The 17,137-nt window shown below is 35.5% G+C and overlaps 1 protein-coding gene across 13 annotated transcripts in view; it reads left to right on the forward strand.

Annotated features, from left to right (window-relative positions):
• The window catches only part of SLC4A10 (solute carrier family 4 member 10), a 185,536-nt gene that overhangs the window by 107,670 nt on the left and 60,729 nt on the right, over positions 1–17,137 (forward strand). For all 13 annotated transcript variants that reach the window (XM_031505429.2, XM_031505427.2, XM_031505428.2 and 10 more), the window contains 2 exons: positions 5,447–5,585; positions 12,504–12,664. In XM_031505429.2, the coding sequence (XP_031361289.1) occupies positions 5,447–5,585; positions 12,504–12,664 (300 nt within the window). The remainder of the gene's footprint in view (positions 1–5,446; positions 5,586–12,503; positions 12,665–17,137) is intronic.

Genomic DNA, 17,137 nt, shown 5'->3' on the forward strand with positions numbered 1-17,137 from the left:
TTTAAAATTGTGGAATAAGAACACTTTGGCTATCAACAGGGTGTCTTTAAGGACAGGTTTTACTGAGGGTTAAAGCTGTGAGAGCTGGGGTTTGATTACAGGCTCATGTGTGTCCTTTACAAGTAGACACTATTGAAGCTTGTGGAAGGTTTGGTTTGTTCTTTTAAGAAATCTGGATTTAGTAATCCCTAGTTTTAAAGAGGCTTAAATTTGTAATTTATGATATTGGATGTGGCAAGGCAAGCGGAGGAGCCCTGGAGGTGAACCTGACAGGGCTGCACACACAGCTCAGGCAAAACTCTGAAGGCAATGCAGGCAAAAATATTGAGTTGCAAAATGGGGCTTCTTTTGGTTAGTAGAAGGACCTGAAGAAAGTAAATCTAAAAGACTCATCTGGATATATTTGGTATCTAAACTGAAGTGCTGAAGGGTTATTAATGGGGTAAATTTAATTATTTGTAAAGAGTATGGCTGTTAAGAGAATTCACCTACTGTTAACTATAGGCTTGTATGATGAACAATGAACTCAGAAATTTGAATCTCTGGGCAGCTGTGGCACAGATTGCTGCAAATCTGGATTAAAATAAAGTATCATAACTGCAGTTTTAAGAATCTAGCAAAAAGAAGATAATTAAAGCTTTGGAATTGTCCATATTGTCAGATCCAAGAGATATGATTACTTTCCATAGCCCTGGGTTGATGAAAAGAATTAATATCAAGAAAGTGCTGGGATAGTTCCCTGAAGCAGATTGTACCTGCAGGGGTAAAATGCCAGAGAATAACCAAAGGAATACTTTTATGCCAGAGAATAACCAAAGGAATACTTTCTCCCAAAGGAATACTTTCTCCCAACCCAACACGTGATTTCTAAGGTCTGTGAAGAGACTTTCAGAAGTGTTCTGTATGGCTGTTTGCATTTGCTGTTTTATGTGAGCTTTAGTCGTGCAAATTTAGTTCAAACTTTTACTAAGTTTTCTAATTAATAAAATTAAATTTATGATCCTTACCTGTACTGATTGCTGAGCTAAGGGTGGGGTCCAATCTGCAAAAGAAGGAGGTTAGGGGAGAGTCCCCATCCCCCATTTCTGTGGTGAGTACAAGCAGGAGGATGATGAATGTTTGTGTCTGAAATGAGCCTTTCTTTTCTTTGCTCTTGTGAATTTTCCATACCATTTCCCCTTGGCTTGTGAGGGATTGTTATTAATGTAAACTGTGTTACACTTTTTAACTCCCAGTCTGCTGTCGGTCCTGTGCAGTGAGTAATAAATAAAATAGTTTGCATATGTAATATTATTTTAATGTGGATGTACAAGAGCACAAAGCATGGATTAAATCTTGTGTATGTTGCTTACTATTTTATGTGAACTTCTGTAATGAAAGTTTTATTTTAATAGTTAGCATTTTTCTAATGTGGAAAAAGTGATCTCTTACTTGTTCATCTGCTGACCCCAGTAAGAAGTATTTGCCTACTAATTCTACCAGGCTTGACAGGCTGAGAAATACAGGGAGTGTTACTAGATATACATTTTTGCACTCTTTGTAGAGTTTATTAAGAATGGAGGACAGAATTGAGATACATTTTATATGTACAGAAGGCTGTGTTTCTGTTTGTGATATCACCTGGTGGATTGTGTGCAGTTCTGCATGATGGCAGGGAGGTTTGTGCCAGTGGAACTCGGGCACTCACTGAGATATGGGTTGCTCTGGCTGGTGTAGTGGAACAGAATGTTTGCTGGGCTGAATTTACATGAAGGGACTGAGAGTGATCCTCCTTTGTTACCCCAGACCAAGTCTTGATTTTACCTTGTTCCCTTAGGCAAGAGGGAGCAGCCCTGACCCAGAGTTGTGGTTGCAGTTGGGGATGTTCTAAATGGGGGAAATGCCAGTTCTGATTCCTTTCTACTTGTGTTTTGCAAGGTGGGATGGTGTTGTGGGATGCTGTTTGCCACTGCCTGCAATCAACACTGTTCCAGGGAGCAGCTCTTTGTTTCCCTCTGGGAATTAGGTTATTAGAAATTCTGGCTTTCAAATATGCTCTTTTGGTATGTCTGTGCCCACATCTTGCATTTGTTTTAGGAATGTTGATGCTTGTACAAGGTGTCATAACATAGATCAATATACCAAGTTTCTTCTGGGTCACTCCCTTTCTGCAGCACTGCGTTCCACTTTGAATTTGTGTATACAACAATAGCTGAGCTGCCAGGTCTTAATTGTTACCCTTTTATTAGACCAGTGGAATTAGCCAGATTTTTAAATGTGGAATACTCACAATTTGCATGCATGCAATGAATTTGAGGTGTCAGAGGTAGTTTGGATGCAAGTGCTGCACATATGAAATGAGCACAAGCCAGAGAAACCCAGGGATAAAACAGAGGGGCTGGTGGAGCCACAGCAATCACAAAGCTGCTTCAATTTTCCTGATTGACACTGCTCATTAGCCAAATAGGAGTGCTTGCTGATGGTACTCCAGTTCCTGTTGTGCACTAGGCTTTCTACCCTGTTCTAGTTGGTCGTGGAGGATTTCCTGAATTGGTGATGAACAAGTTACTTGGGAGAATCATCAGCCGCTTATTGTGAAATTTGAAATTCATGTTGCTTCTGGTAACTCTGATATAAAACAATTACAGTGATAGAAATACTACTGTAACTGATTAGTCTCGGTCGTTAATTTTTTTTAAAGAGTAATCTAGAATGTTCTCATTACCTTTTAAAAATAGCAATAATAGTATAAAGGATTCTTTTTTTTTATGCTGTCTGTGCTACTTGAAGTAGGGATAGACAAAAATAATATTCAAGCCAATTTTTGTTTGCCTAGACTGCAGAAAACATTGTGTCCTAGTTTGCAAATATTATGCTTCTGCATTGAGGATTAAGTTATCACAGTTTGACAGTCAGCAATTGAAGTATTCTTCCATACTCATTTTGAATCACTTACTACTAATTTTCTATATAACATATTAATGACATATTTTTTTTAATCCTATGAATATGAGCCAAATCTATCTGGCATTGCTCATGAATAGTCCTGTTAATTCAGTTTTATAAGTGGAACCAACGGATCTGTTGTTTTTATTATACTTTTCCTGTTGTTTACATCTTTTAGGGTTTTGTCCTTGAAATAAAATTATTGTATCATAAAGCAAATGATAATTTTTTTTCAGTTTCAGCTGGTTTTCTGAAAATGAAGCTGTGACTTACAGGTTTCAAATATCGATAGAAATCACAGCAGGAAAGAAAGAATCTAGCTGCTATTTTTACTGCTTAGTTAACAAGGAAGAAGATAATTTAGTGCATATTTCGTCATTTCTATAAATGTGGTGCTTAGGGGTGTGGTTTGGTGGTGGACTTGGCAGTGCTTGGTCCCGATGATGTTAGATGCCTTTTCAACCTGAAAGATTCTGATTCACTGCTGTCAGTCAAGTAGCTTTGTTACACAGAAGACCCAGTAAGAGCAGATTACTGCAGGGAGGTGATTCCTTGTTACTGCTCACCTGACTTCAGGAGGTGTCTGATCCTCTGTTTTTCTTCCCACGCTGAAAGCCTGTATTTGCATGAGGATCAGAACTGTCACAGAGCTGCAGCTCTGCTGGGCGATGCTGCTCATTTGTTACTTAACCGTAGCAGTTGCTGTAAATCAGTTCTAGTGCTGATTTCATCAAGAGTACAGGATGTTCCTGGCAATGCTTATTCTCAGATTCTAGCTGCAGTCCGGCTCTCTACCAAAGTAGCTTGTATTCCATGTTCTGTTAGTAGTCATATGCACTAATCCTTTGTAAGTTCATCTCTCACTGAATTTTGTCCTTCTGGAAATTAGTTTTAAGAAATTGCACACTTCTTAACTAGAATATACTTTCTCGTCTCAGATTGAAAGAGAAAAGTAGAATGTTTTTAAAGAAAAAAGAGGCCTGAACAGTGAGAGAGAAGAGAAAGCAAAGGAAGGGTAAAGTGGAGGAGTTTCTTGCTGTTCTTCAGTGATTCACCAGAAGTAATTTCTTTAGTTGTGCCTCCTGCAGTTCCATCCTCTGGTTCTTTGTGGTACCTGAGTCCAAATATCTCTTCCTTCTCCTGTATTTCTCCTTAGGTTTAATTTCCTTGTTTTGTGAAGGGGTAAACAGGCTTTACTGCACTACATCTTTACACTCTCTTAAAGCAAATAGACTTCAGGGGAAAACTGTCATGTGTTATTTGTGTTTCATTGCTATAGCAAGTTTAGTACAACTATTAAAATGTATCTCTGTTGCTGAATTTAATTTTCTGTATCAGTGGCCCATTTCATTTGTTTGGATCAGAGCTGTGTTTTCTCTTTAATTAGCATTCATTGGGTGCTATAATCTCATTTTTTTTCCAGTATTCAAAGAGCTTTAGGACCCTGTGCAGTGATGCTCTTTGCTGTTAGATGGAATACCATAGCTTGTCTTACAAATATGTTATAGAGCTGAACTTCATTTAGACAATGTTCAAGGAATCACTGAGCTGTTCTTCTGGATAATCAGTTTTTCAGTTGACTGGCAGCCTGGCCTCTCTCGGCTCTCACAAAGGATTTCCAGTTCCTTTCAAAAATCTAAAATACATTAGCAGAAAAAGCAGCTATGTATTGCTAGAGAGACTGCGCTTCATCAGAGTTTGTTCATTTGAGATTTGCATTTAAATAAGCAAATAGGATATAGGGTTTTTTTAATACAGCACTTGAGCTATGAACATTGAATATACATGTACTTTAAGATGCTCTGTGAATTCTGTGAATTTTTTGAGTGAAAAAAACAATAGTATGTCTTCAAAAATATATTTAGCTATCTGCACTGAAAGGTTATGAAGAAAATTAATCAGTAATAGTATTGAAAGGGAAGACAGGAAGAATAAAATGAGGAAGCTGGACAGATTAAGAAGTTGTGTGTCTCAAGTTGCCTAACCAAGTAGAAAGAGTTAATAAAGGGGCAAGGGTTAAGTCTGCAATTGTATATTCACATTAGGCAGGTTTCATTTGGTTTATTTCTCCTACAGCAAAGATTTCACAGTTAGTATTCTGTCTTTGTGACCTGAGCTAGATCTGCAAATGTAGACTTATGAAGTGGTAAAGTAGATTTTCCTAATATTGGAGTAAAAGACTTTTATCAGCTTTATTCAGCTTTATCTGTGCTACTTTCTCTGTGTCTTTTTTTTTTTTTTTTTTTTTTTTTTTTTCCTGGGAGATACCATTCCAGCTTCCAATACACCCTGTTTCTATACATCAGATTACATCTTTGGAGGAGTTTTTTGAAAAGTGGACTTGACAGAGATCTCAATCTGGATGTGTTTGGATGTCATTGAATGTTCTTACAGCAGAACTGTAATTTTTTTGTGTGGCAGTAAGTGATATGTATGAAAACATCTGGATAATCTCATAAAATTTGTTTTCTCAGGGCAAAAAAACTGGTGTTTTGGACTTGATATTTTTATTTTTCTCCAGATACCCCATCACAAAGGGTGCAGTTTATTCTTGGAACAGAGGATGATGATGAGGAACACATTCCTCATGATCTCTTCACTGAGCTTGATGAGATCTGTTGGCGTGAAGGAGAGGATGCAGAGTGGAGGGAGACAGCAAGGTGAGCATTTTTATAACTTAAAAATCATCTGTAGGTATTGGTTGCTGGTCTATTGAGGAATGATTTCAAAGCTGTAGCAAGCTCAGGGACAGATTTTGGATATAAAGCTTAAATAAAACCAGAATTTTAATCCTTAGTCTGCTAGTATTACAACAGCATTCGTCATTTCCCAGAGCCAAATATTTTCATTAGGATTTATGAATATAGGTCAGAGTGAACACCAATGGAAAAAAATAATGTAAATATACCATATATGTGAATTAAAAATCAGTGGGTCAATTATTATTTTCTAATTCAAAGAGTCTAACTTCATATTTTGTTTCAATCCTGAAATAACTGATAAGGGATCCATTATAAAAAGATTAAAGCAAGGAATGAGATTACTTTTGGAGCAATAGAACTTTTGCATATTCTAAGTCTCCATGAACAGTTTCTTTTGAGAATGAGTATTCAGTGTTGGATTATTTTATTTCTGCAAAATTAGTGGGAAAGATTTTTAGATTGTATTTCTGGTGTAAAAAAAATGGTATAGAACTTTTATTTTAATTGTGTATTTTTTTTTCCTTGAGCACTTAAATGGAATATAATTTGCTTAGTTTCATTAATAATTTACATTTTACAGCAATCTTTGCTTTATTTTTCATCTTGAAACCTTAGTTCTTCCTTTCCATGCCAGGTGTTGACAGTGTTCCTCGATGGTGCCCAAAAGTCTGTGTAATAATATATATTTGGTAGAATATAAATTGCAAAATTTCTGGAAGAATTTTGTGGGTAACTGTGTATTTGCGTTGTCTGACATGAACATGGCTGGTAGTTTTCTTTCTAATTTTACTGCAAATTTCTGCTTTCCCAGAGGGCCAAAAATTTTTCTATGACCTTCCACTCCATTACCTGTTCATAGGCAGCATAGACAGATGCTAAATATAGATTTTTATGTGTAGAAAATTCTCATATGGGGATTGTGCTGCAAAAGGAAGGCAGTAGTGTTCCTAAATAATCCTATTAATATGCAGAGAGAGAAAATCTAATCAAGGTAATCACCTGCAATGTTCTCATACTGATTAGGAATACATAGAACCTCTCTAGGAGGGGTATTAACTTCTGTTGAAATTAAAAAGTAAAAATCACTGTGTTATTTTTAAGCAGGGAAATAGCAATTTTAGTTCAACTTAAAAAAAAAATCCCTTTGCGAATTATCAATGATTTATGTTTCTAAAAATTTTAAAAATTTCTGTCAGCAAGTGGTTCTGATGAAGATAGAATTCAAAAAGAGTTGGTGAAATAAATTTGTTTAAAGTGATGTGTCTATATGTACACCCTTCTCAATTGTTTGTGAAATGAAGAATTAAAAATGTTTAATAGAAACAAGATTGTTGAAAAAAGGCAGGAGGAAAACAGCCAAGAAAACTGCATTTTTGGAGCTCAGAAAATACAAGAATGACATAATAGCTAATAGTAAAATTTTCTTTAGCTTTAGTAGTAAGATGGAAAGAAAGGAAGAGTGGGGCTGCTGCGTGGAAAGAACTGGCTGAGATAAATGGTATTTTTCAGTTTGGATCCCCTAATTTCAGACTGCATTTGACATGGGATGACTGGTTAGAAAGGAGGAGATGGCAAGCAAATGGCCAAATTCAAAATGGAGATAAGACTCAAAGTGCTTCTCTGTGCAAATAAGAGGGTGCAACAATTTCCATCCCAGAAAGGCGAAAGATCATGTATTTAATGGGTAGGGCAGCTCCTGTCTCTCTGTGAGTCTGTCAGGTGTGCTGTACTGATCCAAACACTGCAATATTGTTAAAGAAAGGATAAAAGTGGTTGGGGCAAACAGAGCCCTTATAGTCCAATTTCAGAGTCATACATTGGAAAGAAGGAAAGAAAAATTATAGACTTGGAGATAAGTGAAAAATTGGTTAAAATGCTGTACAGTGGTGTGTCATGTTAGACTAAATTAATAATGCTTTTTAATCAGATAATTGATTTTTGTTTTTCTGACAAAGAAAAAACAGTGGATCTAAATTTTTCTAAGTAAAGCATTTGATATGGTACAGCACTGGGAATGTATTACTTAAACTGCATTCTAGTGTAAAAATTGTATTAGTAGGTCAGGAACTATTTGAAGAGGTGCAGCAGGCCATGCTGAGAGATTATACTATTAGTGTGAAAGGTAGTGACAGCTAGCTTCTGAAGAATTAGGCTTAGTAAATAGATTTATTATTGAATTTAAAATGGGATTATAATAAGGAAACTTGGTGATAATAAGAAATGAGAAAGTATTACTCTAGAAATAGAGGTACTTCTCTAGATAAAGGTATCATACACAAAGAACCAAGTGGCTTTGAGTAGAGTAATAGAAATGGGATGGTGTTTAATATGCAAGATCATGTGCTTCGAAACTAATACAGTGGGTCACTTTAAATGCCTGTGATTGATTCAGGACTTCAGAATTATTGATTTGACTAAAAGCATGGTGTGGGGAAGATACAACCTGAATTTGTTGCTGTTCCAGGCTTATTGTATGTTTTTCGTCTGTGTGCAAAATGTAACTTGTAAATATTTATAAATCTTACTGTTTGGCTTTGGATGTAGTTTCAGGTAGAGATTAATTACATTTAATGAGAGTGATAGCACGAAGTGGTTATGCATTCATTTCACCAAGCTCTGCATTTGCTGGACCTGGACTGAAGTGCTGGGTTGACTCTGATGAAGTGCATCTATATCTTGGTATTTTCATTTTGATTGAAAGTGCACTGGACTTTTCTGTTCCAGAATCTGATTTAGACTGTCCCATCCATGGAATTAGTTAGTAAGCAGAATTGAGTGAATAGCTTGGTTATGTTGATATACGGCTAAAATTATTTTTTTCCTCCATCAATTGATTTAAAGCCAGAAGAAACACATACCTTTTAAAATCAATAGTCATTCTTAGAACAGATTTTGTATGTGGCCCAACTGTACAGTCATGCATTCTCTATGGAGATGATACACAGTTTCTGTTCTGAAAAAAAAATTCTGGTAAGTTTGTGGAGAAATGTGCTGAAGTGTAACAGCTGGATTTATTTTATACACCCAAATAGTGTCGCTGCAAGGTGCAGCTGTTGGGAAAGCAGTTCATGTGTGATGGCTGGAAAGTGGTGCCTGATTTGTAGCAAGTTTTACCCAGACTTTTGGGACTCATTTATCTGCTAGCATTAACCAAAAATATCTAGAGAATATCACTATTCTTTATGAAGCAGAAAAAATATTTAGTAAGGAGAAAACAGAAAGAATCTTGAAACCAGGAGGAAAGTGCTTAAGTTTAAATTTTAATGCACAGTTAAGAAAATAAACTTGGGTCCATAGTTTAGAAAATAAATTGTTAATAGTGACTAGAAAATTGATGGTTTGGGGAAAGTTATGAAGTGTAATGAATTTTCCCTGGATCTAAACTTTTTTCCAAAGAAACTGGGTCACAAGAAACATAAGTTTCTCACTGCTGCTTTGTTCCCGACATGCTTGTGTTCTTTGGTTGGTTTTCAAATTGATGTGGGCAAGCAAAAGCTCATGTGGAAATATGTACAATTTGAAAGATTACATTAAAACCAGTAACTGTTGAGAAGGTTGTGAATACATACCCATCTCTCTGCTGCAGACATACCACACTACAAAATAGATAAAATACAGTCACCCACTTCATATTGTGCAGAAAATATGGTAGCTGTGTCTAAAATGAAGCATATGCACTCTTTTATTGATGCCTGAGAAAGTGATGAAGATGGCTTTAGAAGCTGGGACATATGCTTGAGGTGTGTGTACACACACTAGCCTGAGTAATATTTTTCCTATAGTAACATGCTTTGCTGCACCTCTTGCTGGCATGTTTTTTTCCTAGCAAGCGTTTTATCAGAGGAACTAAACTGTGTTATCAATAGACCTATGCCAGTCTTTAACAGTAAAAGAAAGCTGTAAGGATGAAAGTGCTCTTCCATGCAGTCAGACATAGCAGAGCTAGCTCCAGATATGTCCCAGTCACATGGGATGTGTGTGACATGAGTTCAGTAGGGGCTGATGGTGTTTCCCAAGAAACTACAAAAGGATTTTATCTGTCAATCATACCAATTTAAGGGGTAAAACTGCAAAAGTAAATATATTTAAATTTGTCTTTGGGAAACTAAAAGGAGTACAAAATTGGCAAATTGGGATCTGTGCCTGAGTTTGTATTTCAAAGCCATTTCTGTCATGGAGACTTGCTCACGAATTCAGATGATTGATCAAATAGTATGATTTTTAAAACTACTGAACATTAAGAATTGAAAGACTCTGCATAAGATTAGAGTTGATTTATGTTTACTGCTACTGTTTCTTATTTGATATGTTAAATAAAGTTTATCTGAAATAACAGGAATATTTCTGAAAAGACAAAAGGTAATAAACAGTATGGTGATGTTCCCTTGATGAAATTAGTAAACTTATGATATGCTTATTAAAATCAAAATAGAAATTTATTGCAAACATAGAATGCTCTCAGTTGGACATGATTTAATTCCATATCCTGGCCTGTTGGCTCATTGAGTAACAAAGTATGATAATGTGTTTAAATACCTAAGCTGCAGCAACAGCAGGAAATGGGGTGCAACCCATACAATATAATATTCCAATTAATGGAAACCCAGATGATCACAATGGCAAGTATAATTATTTGAGCAATAGCAATAGTTTCCTATGGATTTTTATGCACCAATATATAAGCTTTAATGTCTGACACTGTAAACTCTAATTAAAGCTATTTTCATGATTTAGACTTCTCTGTGTCCCTAGTATGTTGTAAGCTCTGATAATAAGCCTGCCTCTGTCCAGTCACCTGTCTCAGACTTTTAAGAACATGCTTGTCTTTTATTGCTTTTTTAAAATCTGTTTACAACTGGTCAATAGATTTAAATTAGGAAATACTGAGGACAGACTGCAGCAGCATAATCAGATAAGCATTGTTGAAGACTGACTTACATGAACAAAAGGTAATGACAGTATGAAATTTCTGATTATATTTTGTCAAACTCTATGCTGGCCATTGTTTTTAGAATACATGGAGCATGAATTTAAATGTTTTTTTTTAATCAGCATAAAAGATATAACAAGCTAAGCATAGAAATAATAAGATATATAGTAACACTAATACATAATAACAGAAATAATTAAGAATACTCAAGAATAAATATCTTCTAAATCTCCTGAAGAGATTAGAAACATGCACAAAAATGGAAGTATGAGAAGAGAAAAATGTAGGTATTATGCAGAGTCTTGGGCGATGGGTTAAACAGGACAATAAATGCACTGTATTTGTGATCCTGTGGATACAAATAGGTACTGCACATTTTTCAGCTTGGAAACAAGAGTGCCATTAGCAAGATAGGAGCAGCCTCTTCTTAGGAAGTTCAAGTGTAACTGCAAAATGAAAAAAAATTAGGAATTTTTTTTCTTCTCACATGCTTCTTCCCTGAGTTGTTGTAGGCCTCCCATTAAAAGCATCACTTTTAATTTGATGGAGAGTAGTGTGCTAAATTGTGTTTGATGTCCTTTTGGACCTGGTTTTGAAAATTTATTTGGAAAATCTAATTTGCATATGCAAATTTAATTTCATGGTTCAGCTTTGTGGAAGCAAATTTTTTGTGCTGTGTCCTCCTTGCTGCTTCTCTGGAGGAATGCAAAGGTGAACGAGATGGGCTGGGAAGAGAAAAGAGAATGCAGCAAAGAGAGTGGGTTTGATGAAGAGGAAAGAGTTCTCATGGGCAAAGACAAAGTACAGAACTTGGCCAGCTTCCTCACAGAGGAAATGGAGGAAAAATGTTTAGATACAAAGAGGAGGAGAGGGCTGGACATAGGAGACTGGAGATTTTGAATGACCCAGGGAGTTGAGGCAAACTGTCTCTATAAATAATGAGAGAATGATTTGAAGGCAGCTGGGACAGTTCCAAGAAATGGAATACATCAGGAAAGAAGAAGCTATGCTGATGATGAGTGGGTCATTGAAGTGGTGGCTGCTTGCAGGATGCCAGCAAAAAGCGAAGAACTTGGTACACAAGGACTGAAAGGAGGAAAGTGTCTAAAATGTGGGTGCACTTGTATATTTTACAATAGGAGCAGAGTTAGACATGTGGCCCAGGAACAGAAGAGGACAACAGTGATAGCTGCTTTGCTGGGCTGTGAGGCTTGGTAAAACTGGAAATTCCTCAGCCATAGAGGTCTTAAATCTTTACATTTCCCTGCTGTCTGGAAATGTGTGAAGATGCTGTCCAGGTGTGAGGCTCCGCCCAATTTCTCTGCTGCCATGTCATATAAAACATCTGAGTGCAGTAGAGTCGAGCAGTACAGGTGTGTGCTCTGCCTGCAGCTGTTCAAACCCTGCTAAGCTGGTGGGGTGCAGGGCTCCACACAGCAACATCCCTGTGTGACTTCTCAGATGTTTGTTTGTTTAATATTCTTTTAACATTTTAAGTGCAATATTTATCAATAGAGAATTTAGTCTCAAGCAAGTTCATCTGGCTGGATGGTAATGAAGGACTTGATCCTTTCATGACAGTTTCATATATCCTTTTACATTACTGTAATTTCTCTAGAGTCCTTTTCATACAACTTTTTATTCTATCACAGAAATATCATTGTATGCCAAAGAATTAGTCAAAGTTCTTGTAAAGTACAAAGATAATTGCTTAATATATTTCTCTCTTCATCTCTGTGGTCAGAACTTAACCTCAAAAATGATATAATACAGCATTATATGGAACGAAGTAGGCAATGAAGTTTCTCATGTTTCCTAAAAAGGAAGAATAAGGTGAAATCTAAAGACATGTTTAACCTCTTTGTCTTTACTTTCAGCATCCGTAGAAATAATTAATTTTTCATGTCTTATGCACAATGGAGTTATAAAACTGATTGTTTGTTTAGGTGGTTGAAGTTTGAAGAAGATGTAGAGGATGGTGGAGAGAGGTGGAGCAAACCCTATGTGGCCACACTGTCACTTCATAGCTTGTTTGAGCTGAGGAGCTGCATCCTGAATGGCACAGTTCTTTTGGACATGAGAGCTAACTCCATAGAAGAAATTGCAGGTATGTATCAATGTTTCATGTATTGGTTATGAAAATTATTTAATAAAAACTAAATGCATACCAAGAAAGTTATTTCATAATAATCAGTTCAGTTTAGAAATTCCTAGGGAATGTTTTTCTCAATGTTCTGGAAAAGAAACTCATGTCTGGCACAGTTAGTAAATATTCTATTTATATTTTTAATGTGGAATCTGCCGCTTTAAGAATCAGGTTTTGAATAAAGAAGAAAATGAAAATGGAAGAAAGAGAGTAGTTTGGTTATGTTTAATTAGAGCTGCCATGTTCTCTGCTCCTGCTATGCTGCTTCACGTGAGCAAGGCGTGTGCTGTCACAAACTTAATCTACTGCTATGCTAATTGCAGGCAATCTAGATTAAAAAAAAAACCAACAAAATATAGGGAAGTATTTATTGCAATTAAGTTACATGAAAACAGACATGTCTCTGAGTTGAGAATGAAATCAGGAGTAATGATACAGTGTAAGTTTTAAAAAGAAATTTTAGGTACATAAACTTCTCAAGATAAAGTTGAGTGCATTTTTTTCCAATAGAAGTTTATTTGGCAGTTCCAATTCTACAGTTTGTGTGAGCAAGACAAAACATAATGGATGAGTCTTCTCTCCCAAAAGTATAAGTGAGATTGAGACTAAATGCCATTTCCTGCTTTCCTGGTGTTTCCCTTAAAGACTGTAACTAGTTTAGGAAAGATACAAAAGAGAAAGCAATAAAATTTTCTAACACTCAAGATTATCAAGAAAATGACTTTGTGAATGATGTATAAATCTGTGTAAGTCCCATATAAAATTAAATTTACTTATTTAAATTGGAGGGGCGCTATTGTTTGGTGGGCTATATTTAACAGTGGAATTAAAATTGGCTCAGATACTGGTAGCTGTTTTTTGTATTTATTTTTCCCAAATTGTTTATGTCAAACTGATGCGAGATATTATTAATACAAATCTGCAGAAAGTTGTGTGGGTTTCTACTCTGTGCCGAGATCTGATTCTTCCATGATTCATAGTCTGAATTAGACCTTCAAAATTTGTCTTGATAAAGATAAAATATAAACATGAAGAATAAAAAGCAGCTCATTTGAAAGAACAAATGTGTCTATCAGTACGTTGATTTATTATATGTTTATGAAAAATTAAGAAGTACTTTGGTCAGCTACTTGATGTTCTTCTATTACTTTTTTGCTTAAATGGTACACTGGGTTTTTCAATCTTGACCTTTGTATTCTTAATCCAGAAATCACTCAACTTTGTCTGTAGTCAGCTAAGAAAGCCCTTCCAGAATTGTTTTTTTAGTAGGTAAAAAAAGTAAGGATGAATGCAAAAAACCTCAACTTCAGTGAATATCCTTTCCAACCCCCCCTTTTGGAAGATATTGTATATTTTCCAATATAATGAGGCCTGAATTAATTACTGTTCATAATCTCAATCCTTACTTTTAGTGATTTTGTTTCAGTTAAGGTGGCCAAGGATTTCCACATTTGTAATTCTAATGTTGAAACTCACCAGAGATGCAAGTTGTTCTTCAATGGAGAATTTGGAGACTTACCCTCATGCTATTATAAGTCAGCCCTAGTTGTGACTTATCCTGGTTTGTTGATTAGGAAAACCTATTCTGAGAAGAGGCTTTAGGATGCCTTTCATTAAATGGCATGTACCAGTTTCATTTAAAAGGTATGTGTTGTTGTGGCAGATTTGGATGCATTTTATTTGTTGTTTCATTTGAAAGAATTTGAATTTGTTGTTTCATTTGAAAGGGGTGAATTTGCTTGAAGTGGTAGGTGTCCCTTTCTGGTGAGGTGACCTGACACATGACAAGGTCTGCATGGGTTGTGCTTGGTCTTTGAGAAATTATGTTTTTCCTCCTCTGCAGAGTCAATAAGCAATAAATTCTTTTTTTTTTTTAGAAAGCGTTGTAGCAGGTGCTTTAGGCAAATGAATCATTGTGCAAATTACTCACGTTATGTCAGGTTTCTTTGAAGAGATATATTTTTTCCTATCAAGAAAAAAAGTAGCTCAAGACTCAAGAAATAAAGTAGATACTCCAATTGCTTTTCTCTGTTAATATTACTTGTGCTGTAGCAATGCTGTTTAACGTCTGTAGGAGAGTTTGTGTAGGTTACGCCCTACAGTTTTAAGGGGTACTCCTGAATTAAATTTAATTCTTGTGCTTCTGATTCATAGTTTAAGCTTTTGATTTTTTTAAGGCAATCTTTTGATAATTTTGCTGCATTGCTATAATGCATAATCTTTTGAGAAAAAATATATTATTTGTGTACATCCTCTTATTTGCCTTTGTTAGCGAGAAATGTGTGCTGTGTATTTATTGGTAATGTCTTGCTATCTGGGCTATATTCCAATATCGAATTACATTGCTGTTAGTGCAATGCCAGTCTTCATATCCTGAAAGAGATGCACTTAAATTTTATTGCTAAATTGAGACTAAGAATTCCTATTTGTTTTAGTCAAGGCTTTTAATCTATAAACACTCACTAAGGCATTAAACTCTTAGCACTTAGTCCCTGAGAATTTCTATTATTAAGTCTGTATTTTAGAACATTAATGGGCTTGTGGTAAAATGTACAGATGAAAACCACCTTTGTAATGTTTGCATGGTTTCCAGAACTATGTATTTTGTATTTTATCCCTAGAAACATTGACAGTTCTGCATAAAAATATTTTGGTACTGTTTATGTGGTGAGGATTTTAAAATCATCCTCTATTCCAGCACATCCATTCTCTCTTAGGTCTTTTTCATTCCAACTGTCGTATTTAAAAATTACTTCATCTACAAGATTGTGTATTTCTTTGGACAGGCACACAATTTCTTTGTTGCAAAAGAGCTTATTCATACCTATGATGCTGAATTCACAGACAGCATCTTGTTATAATACAGAATTCTGAGGTGAATTCCCAACACTGTCATTGTACATCAGAACAGCATTTTTGTTCCTGAATTTCTCAAATTGTTTTTAATTTTTGTAAGATGGATTTTGCTTCTCTTGAAAAGAGCTCATTTCCTCAGCTGAACTTTATCCTGTTTAAAAATGCAATTTTTATTACACATATTTTAGGGGAGTTATTACTATTTCTAATGTGTGACTTTTTTTTTTTATATGTCTTTGCATTGACTTCTGTATCAGTAAGTTAGCACTCCATGCACAAGGAATTCCTTTGAATATTATGTAGTAATATTTTATCGATCACTTCTGTATAGAACATATGCTAAAAGGAAGTCTGAAAAATCTATGTAATCAAAACAGTTTATTTTGGAACTTGTCTCTTGAGGATGTATTTGCCAGAATCTGGCGGTACCATTAGAGAGCAGCTTCACTGTGTTGTTCAAGTTGGCAGATGAAAATGTTCTCTTTTGATATTTTCATTTAGTTCCTTTGAAACCATGTAGATTCTCAGATTACCATCTGGTTTTTTGATTATAACCACTGAATGAACTCAAAAGGTTCCTCTATTTAACATATGATGCCATTTTCTGTTGTTTGGTTCAAAAACTATTCAGTCCAGCCTTTAATGGCAATACTTTCTTTACAGCATGAGCCACAGAACTTGCATATTCTTGTAGTTTTCTGTAAACCTTGTCAAATAAACTGTGGCCTCTGTTGCACAGTGGAGCTTTGGCGACTTGCACGTATTTGAAATATTCCCATTTATTTTAAATGGTTTAATTATAATAATGTTTTCTTTTTAAAATTAAATTTTAAATTGACCCTTCCTTTCCAATCCCAAGATCTGACATTTTTCCTGAGCAGTCTTTTGTATGTTCCTCACGATTGAATTTTCAATCTGTGTAACAGCTTAATCTTGTGATTGAGGTCACCAGGCTCTGTGCTCAGCAACTCAGGGCATTACATTCCAAGTGTACAATTTTATTGATTTCGTTAATATCATGTTAAGCTTTCAATCTGAACAAGTCTTCTTTTACCTTTGTTTGCTTTAAACTATATTATTCCATAATAACCACATATTTTACTGGCTCAAGCTGATATTTTATGTCAGTGGAGTCTTTTGTTTCATCTGCAGCTCTCACACTGTGTTATGTTTCTGACAGTTCTTTTATGGTACATTTAACTTTTATTACGAACACTGTAATAAAGGGTAGGATTGCCTGTGAGTAATCTGCTTCTCTGTTTGACCCTACACCTGTCTTTTGTTCAGCTTTCACCCTCTTGCTTACCAAGGTGTCTGCATTTGTTTGATTTATTTTCACCTTAGCATGTGGTAATAACCTCTGCAGAGAAACTGTCAGGTTTTGTTCCTTTGTCTGTGGGTAAATTGTAGATATCGTACCAACTTCTAAGTAGCACTGTCTTTTTCTGTGGTTGTTTTTTGTTTTCCCATGTTAACACAACTGTAGGAATCTTTTTAGATTGCAGAAGCTAATCTCAGTTTGAAAAATTTATTTTTTATGAGGCATCCACTGTGCCTGCAGTTCTGAATTGCAAGCTG

This window comes from Lonchura striata, chromosome 8 (assembly GCF_046129695.1).
Source record: "Lonchura striata isolate bLonStr1 chromosome 8, bLonStr1.mat, whole genome shotgun sequence".
Taxonomy (NCBI): Eukaryota; Metazoa; Chordata; class Aves; order Passeriformes; family Estrildidae; genus Lonchura; species Lonchura striata.